The sequence below is a fragment of the Sardina pilchardus genome, chromosome 23, assembly GCF_963854185.1.
Source record: "Sardina pilchardus chromosome 23, fSarPil1.1, whole genome shotgun sequence".
Classification (NCBI taxonomy): domain Eukaryota; kingdom Metazoa; phylum Chordata; class Actinopteri; order Clupeiformes; family Clupeidae; genus Sardina; species Sardina pilchardus.
In genome coordinates, this window is record NC_085016.1 from 6753732 (window position 1) to 6761231 (window position 7500).

The 7500-nt window shown below is 43.3% G+C and overlaps 1 protein-coding gene across 1 annotated transcript in view; it reads left to right on the forward strand.

Annotated features, from left to right (window-relative positions):
- LOC134070894 (activin receptor type-2A) overlaps positions 1–7500 on the forward strand; it is a 77836-nt gene that overhangs the window by 64254 nt on the left and 6082 nt on the right. Inside the window, exons 7-8 of the mRNA XM_062527399.1 lie at positions 3908–4053; positions 5586–5700. Coding sequence (XP_062383383.1) covers positions 3908–4053; positions 5586–5700 — 261 coding nt within the window. The remainder of the gene's footprint in view (positions 1–3907; positions 4054–5585; positions 5701–7500) is intronic.

Sequence of the window (7500 nt, forward strand, 5' to 3'; positions counted from 1 at the left end):
ATTCTCAAACAGGAAGTGAGGTTTTTGAAAAAAACTAAACAATACTGCGCTTCCTGCCACAAAATTGGCAGCTCCTTCAAAGACTGCCTAAACAACCTCTAAAATGCTTGAAATTTGGTATACATGTCCCTTGGGTGATCCTAAGACATCCCAGAAGGGGTGCCCAAAAATATCTCAAAGAGATTTTGAAGAAATTCAAAATGGCCGCCAATACAATTGATAGCTGATTCAAAAACTATTGGAAAAGGCTGTACTGCCCGCCACAAAATTGGCAGCTAGTTCAAAGACCATCTAAACAACCCCTAAAAAGCCTGAAAGTTGGTATATGTTCATTGGGTGATCCTAAGACATCCTAGAAGGAGTGTCCAATATGTCTCTAACAGGAAGTGAGTTTTTAAAGAAATTGAAAAAGGCAGTGCTGCTCGCCACAAAATTGTCAGCTATTTCACATGCCACTTAAATAACGTCTAATAAACTTGAAATTTGGTGTTCCTTGGGTGATCCTAAAGGCTCTTCTCATTCATCTTTTTATATCCTCCCTTCCTTCCTTCCTAGATAAAGAATGATGGGGCAGCAGCAATGGGATAGTCTATCTAGTGTTCTTTATAGATCAGTGAGAACAAGCCGGAGAACCGAGGAAGGAAGGAAGGATAGATAAAAAGACGAATTAGCCCTAAGACATCCTAGAAGGTGTGCCCAAAACTATCCCTTAACAGGTAGTGAGTTTTTAAAGAAATTGAAAAAGGTTGCGCTAAGGTCGTGCCCGCCACATAATTGGCAGCTAATTCAAAGACCATCTAAACAACCTCTAAAAAGCTTGAAATCGGGTATGTTCCTTGGGTGATCCTGAGACATCCTAGAAGGAATGCCCCAAATATCTAGGGTTATCTAGGGTAAGAAGAACTGTCTTGAAAGAAAATAAATTATGAAAAGAAATACACTATGGCTACCTATATATCCACTATCTCAAGGATACTGTAAACACAGAGAAGCACCTCAGGCAGATCTCATAAAATCATAAAATTATGCACACATGTCCCCTGTAACTTTGTAAGACATTGTATGACACCACACTAGATTACAGTAGTACATTAGTCATAGCCTACATACTGCATATTCTCATCTATTCACATGCTCCAGCACATTGGCATAATGCTGTGCAAGGCAACCCAGCATCCTGGCATCCTGGCATCGGCACTCGGCAGAGAGGCTCAGCTTTGCTGTCACATTAAGAAGTTCTCTACATACTTTCGCTGCCTCTGGTAAAAGTGTCCATAAAGGTGTCCAAGAATCATCTAATTTAGTCCATCCATATTTTTCAGGAGAAAGCACTGACTGGATAGCTTGCAGACCTTTGGACCAAATGCTAGCTTGGTACACTGCACTATTTGAATGCTGGATCAGTGCAGCCTGTGTGGTAGGGGTATTTTCCATTGAGAGACATTTTTGAGAAAACAAATCCTTCCTGAGATCATTGAATTTTTCAAGATTGGTTGTCTTATCGTAAAGAACACAAGTGTACCTCTCCAGCAATGCAAATATGTTTGTTTCCTGGCTAAGTAATTGAAAAAGATTTAATGTCATAGCAGTGAAGGCACCTGTTACTTCTGGAAATTATTTCCATGCAGCCCATGCTGACTTTTTGCCCTAAAGGTTGAAAAAAAGAGAGAAAACCTGGGAGAGCCGAACTTGCTCTTTTCCTCAAGGTTTTGAAAACTCTATTGATGTGTATTTCCTGAAAGTTTTGCCCTATACCAAAAGCAACCTAAGTACTGTACACTAATTGCCAAAAGTATTTGGTCACCTGCCTTGACTCACATATGAATTTCAGTCACAACCCATTCTTAATCCATAGGGTTTAATATGATGTCGGTCCACCCTTTGCAGCTATAACAGCTTCAGGGAAGACTTTCCACAGTGTGTTTCTGGGATTTTTTTTACCATTCTTTCAGAAGCACATTTGTGAGGTCACACACTGATGTTGGATGAGTAGACTGCCTCTCAGTCCATCTAATTCATCCCAAAGGTGTTCTATTGGGTTGAGGTCAGGACCCTGTGCAGGCCAGTCAAGTTCATCCACACCAATCTCTGTCATCAATGCCTTTATGGACCTTGCTTTGTGCACTGGTGCACAGGGCTTGGTCCCTTAGTTCCAGTGAAAGGAACTTTGAATGCTTCAGCATTTAACCAAGAGATTTTAGAATGTTTCATGCTCCCACCTTTGTGGGAAGTTTGGGGAAGGCCCCTTTTTGGACAGTACTAACCATCAAAAGTGAGCACTACGGCAGTGAGTGGTCAGTGCACATTAGCAATGTACTGACGGAAGTAAGTGTAATGAGACACAGCCTTACTCAATGTACATTTTACACACCTTAGTACTAGCTGGCTACCATTACTGTAGTACAAATCTAAATTTCATAGTTCCTATAACATTATGCCCGAAAGAATACGACAATACCCCCCAGGAAGATCCAAAGGGCACAAATATGCAAAAAAAGACCCCAAGTGATCACAGGGACACAATTAGCCTAGGAATACCTTTGTTTGCCCAGCTTTAACTCAACCCAGCTGGTTGGTCTACATTGGCTAATGCTAATGCTAACGCTAGCATAACGAGTTGTGTTCCTATTTAGGGCTAGATCTCTGCTCATGTGGACAATTAAACAATAAGCTGTCTTTTGAAAATGATTAAGTGATTCTTCCAAAAGTTTTTAAGAATATTAATGTTATGCATAAATGAATAATTAACTACTCAGGTGAGGATTCACTGGGGGAGTCATGCCATTCTGACCGTTTTAAGCCTGTTTTTTCCACTTTAAAGTTGTATAATAGACATGTAAGATTGTTTACATGGGTTATCTTGCATATATTATTTGTTAACCATCTCTATATATTAAATGTGAAATGATAAAGTAGCAGAATAAATCAAGATGCCCAAACTATGCAATGTTTTATTATCCTAAGGCCGTTTCTGGCAGCCATCTTGGATTTTCCCTTAAAAAATGACCTTAATGAACCAGAAATTTGGGGCACCCCTTCTGATATGATGAGATACATCATAAAGAGTGTCTGTAGCAATTTTGGTGTTTCTATCCGACGCGTAACGATTAGGCCCTTTTTTGTTGATAATCCCCCCTACTATATCTAGATCAGTGAGGACGAGGATCGAGGAAGGAAGGGAGGGTGTATAAAAGACCAAATGAGAGGCACCCTCAGTGTCCCCTTCACTGACTCACAGACTTTGACGTACGTTACTTCCTGCTAACTCTGTGAGGGCTTTTAGGGCTGTACCACCATGAGACTGTGAAGTATGTGAGGGCTCACACTCACTCTGTGCCCTAACCCTTTCCGTAAGTCTGTATTTATGTAGACTTAACCCAAGGGAATTACCAACAATTTATAGCATTGGAACATGAAACAGGGTTACCCAAAAGGAGGTTGGCATCTTGAAATAACATCAGTAAATTACTGCCGTAAAACAGAAATGGTAATGTGTTTGCAACACGTGTTTGATGTAGTCGGTTTAACAATTAGGTCACAGGTGCCGTGCTATTCCTGTTATTAGCAATTGAACCTGTACAGCCTCTCAAACTCAATCACTTATCACTGGATGTCAGTTAAGTCTTTAAGGTTTCAGAGCTTAGCCTTCAGGGGGGACGATGTGTAACCATGTGTGCTCACCTATGTGTTTGTGTTCATGTGCTACCCCTGGTGGTGGTAATGCGCAAGGACAACTTCAAATAGTTGCACTTGCAGTGAACCTGGGTATGTGAGGAGATTTTAAATGTGTGTGTGTCTGTGTGTTGGTGTATGTGTGTGTGTGTGTGTGTGTGTGTGTGTGTGTGTGTGTGTGTCTCTCTGTGTGTGTGTGTGTGTGTGTGTGTGTGTGTGTGTGTCTTCTCTCCAGGGCTCGCTGACTGATTACCTGAAGGCTAACGTGGTGTCCTGGAACGAGCTGTGTCACATTGCCCAGACCTTGGCCCGGGGTGTTGCTTACCTCCACGAGGACATCCCCGGCCTGAAGGACGGCCACAAGCCCGCCGTCGCTCACAGGTCAGCCCCACTGGCTCTCTCATTGGCTCTCCAGCCCCCTCATGCTGCTTGCTTATTGGCTGCCTCCCTCTTGTGCTCTCCTGCCATTGGCTGTCTTGAGCACATGTGCTGATGGATGTGATTTCACCCCATCATCATTTAGAGAGTGAAAGAGAGAGCGAGAGAGAGAGAGAGAGAGAGAGAGAGAATGAGGGAGGGAGGAAGACTAGATTAATGTCTGCAGGCAGGAGTTTGTCCTCTCACCCACATTAGTCACTCAAATATTATGAGCAGATAAAGGGAGAGAGAAAAAGAAAAGAAAAGTAAAGAAGGAGAGAGACACACATAGTGGTAGCACTAGGGTAGCCTTGTTCACCTCAGGCCTGTGCTACTGTAGACTGAGCTCATTCTCTGCTCATGCCAATACGTACTGCAGTCCAGTCAGACAGACTTTATTATGGGTTATGAGTGTTTCTTTTGTTTCGTTTGTAAGTGTCCTGTCTGAATGGCACTAGCTCTATAGACTCTCTAACAACATACAGTTGCAGGCCTGTGCTAGAACTATTCTCGACTGTGTACCCCTGTGCTAGTAGGATGCTGTAACTCTATGATCATAGACTGCATACAGTAAATAAGTCTTATGCTGTTAAAGTTCATTATTTACCTTAACCTTGCACTGTTGCTCATGTTAACTGATGTTGGCCAAGTCTAATAACATGGACAAGTTAATGGCTTTAATGTCTACAGTATATTGTAGCCCTGTGCAAGTAGCAATGTATTGACTATATTGTATTTCATTTGTTCAATGTCTATATTGTAGCCCTGTGCAAGTAGCAATGTATTGACTATATTGTATTTACATTTTTCAATGTCTATGTTGTAGCCCTGTGCAAGTAGCAATGTATTGACTGTTGTAGGGATGTGCTGAAGCTGCTGTGCTGTAGCTCTGTGCGGCTGCTAAGAGGTCTCTGTGGGCTCAGTGTTAACACTATGAGAGGTCCCGCTAGGCCTGTGCTAGTGCTCCTGTAGGTCTCTGTGGGTAGGCAGGAGTCAGTGTGCTATTTTCCCCAGCTGTGATCACAGACGCTTTCTCTGCCCCACTTACATTTACTTCTACAGTACAGCCAACCATCTGACACCCATCCGCCTTCATTATACACACTCACTCACTTACCATACAGTACAGTACAACCATCTGACACCCATCCGCCTTCATTATACACACTCACTCACTTACCATACAGTACAGCGCAGCCGGCCACGCTCACTGGCTCTCTCTCAATATACACATTCACACATGCACACATATACTTAAAAGCAATAAGCCCCGAGAGGCCGGGGTTTATACAGTATAAACCACAGACTCGAGTGGCTTATTGCTTTTCTAAAATGGTTACTACAGTACGTCGATCTACATGTAGCAAGATTTCATGAAACAAAGGCACAGCAACGAAGCACACACACACACACACACACACACACACACACACACACACACACACACACACATGTAGGTATCCCCTCTGAGGTGATGTGTTGTGTGCCCCCCTCAGGGACATCAAGAGCAAGAACGTGCTGCTGAAGACCAACCTGACGGCCTGCGTGGCTGACCTGGGCCTGGCGCTGAAGTTTGAAGCAGGCAAATCAGCAGGGGAGACCCACGGACAGGTGAGGAGCGCGCACACACACACACACACTCACATACATGTGTACATGAACACACTCACACACACACACACACACACACTCACACACACACAGACACACATACACACACACACACACATACACACACACACACACACACACACACACACACTCACATACATGTGTACATGAACACACACACACTCACACTCATGCGTACGTAAACACATACACACTCATACAGCAAAAGAGAGAGAATTTCACTTGAACCATGATTGGTGCCATTAGTGGGGATGAAGGGCATTGGAGCAGCAGACTCAGATCGTGGTCAGGAGGGAGTTTACCGTACGGCCTCAGGGCCAGCGTCCGACTTACAAGTAGGACAATGGGAGCAGTGAGCTTCCGACTTACAAGTAGGACAGTGGGAACAGTGAGCTTCCGACTTACAATTAGGACAGTGGGAACAGTGAGCGTCCGACTTACAATTAGGACAGTGGGAACAGTGAGCGTCAGACTTACAAGTAGGACAGTGGGAGCAGTTGGCTTCCGACTTACAATTAGGACAGTGGGACCAGTGAGCTTCCGACTAACAAGTAGGACAGTGGGAACAGTTAAGATGGAAAGCGCATCACGTTGTTCCTCGTAACCTCTCTCTTGTAGAAGTTACCTAGCGTGGGCAGGTGAGATGTGGATATGGAAAGCTTCTACTGTATGTAGCTCTTTTTATCTACTCAGCAAGGCACGCACTCGAAGCGCTTTACTTTAGTGTGAACTCTCTCACCGAGACTCTCTCACTGAGTCTCAGTACTTCACTCGTCACCACCAGAGAGGCTGAGTCAAATTCTCACATTCATAGCTCTAGATAAGACCAGCTTCACTGGAAGAGTATTGTGAAACGCTGACAGTAGATTGCCTAGCTGCAGTCTGTTTGAGGCGTCAAAAGTGTAGTAATAATTCCAGACTAAAGCAGCATTCACACCAAGAACAATAACGATAACAATAACTATAACCATAACCATAACGATAAAAGCGTCCACACTGGCCAGCGATAAGAAAAGGCTCTCCTCGTGTTAATGAATGTGATGGCTAGAATAATATGGGTTCTGATTGGCAGTTAGCTTTTTATCATTCTCAAAATTGCTCTGAAAGTGATCAACAACGATATTCTTCTTCATGTCGTTATCGTTATAGTTTATTATGTGTGAACGTTGTCATTCATATTAACGAGAGCGATATTTGTTTATAGTTATCGTTCTAGTTATCGTTCTTGGTGTGAACGGCCCCTAAGTGCTATACCTACAATCTCTATGACTTTGTGAACCAAGCAGAGCAGTGCACTCACTACAAGAAAAAAGTTTACAGTATCTGGGACTTCATTCCACTGTGTTCTCCCCCGCACGCCACAGATACACTTCAGAGTATGCTGACCTGTTACATAATCCCAGATGCGGCAGATTATGTACCGAATTTGGGATCCCTGCATTTGGGGTCCCTGTCGTATCTGGAGTTGTGTAACAGGAGCCTTGGGTTGCCATGGTGCCGACTAGTGCCTACAGTAGGCTACATAAGTTTGCCATAATGTATAAACAGCGGTGGAAATATCCAGCTTTAGTGAGTAAAAATCCTACCACATAATTATTCATTTAAACCAGCTGATTCTAATTAGCACAACTCTTCAGCTAGGTAGAGCAGCTCACCTGTGCTAAGTGCACAGATAGAACCAATACATGGTCGGACTTTTACTCACTGAGTTTTCCACCTCTGTGTATATAAATACCTGTGTTGAAAGCCCCTTTTAACATTACACCTGTGTTTGTTATT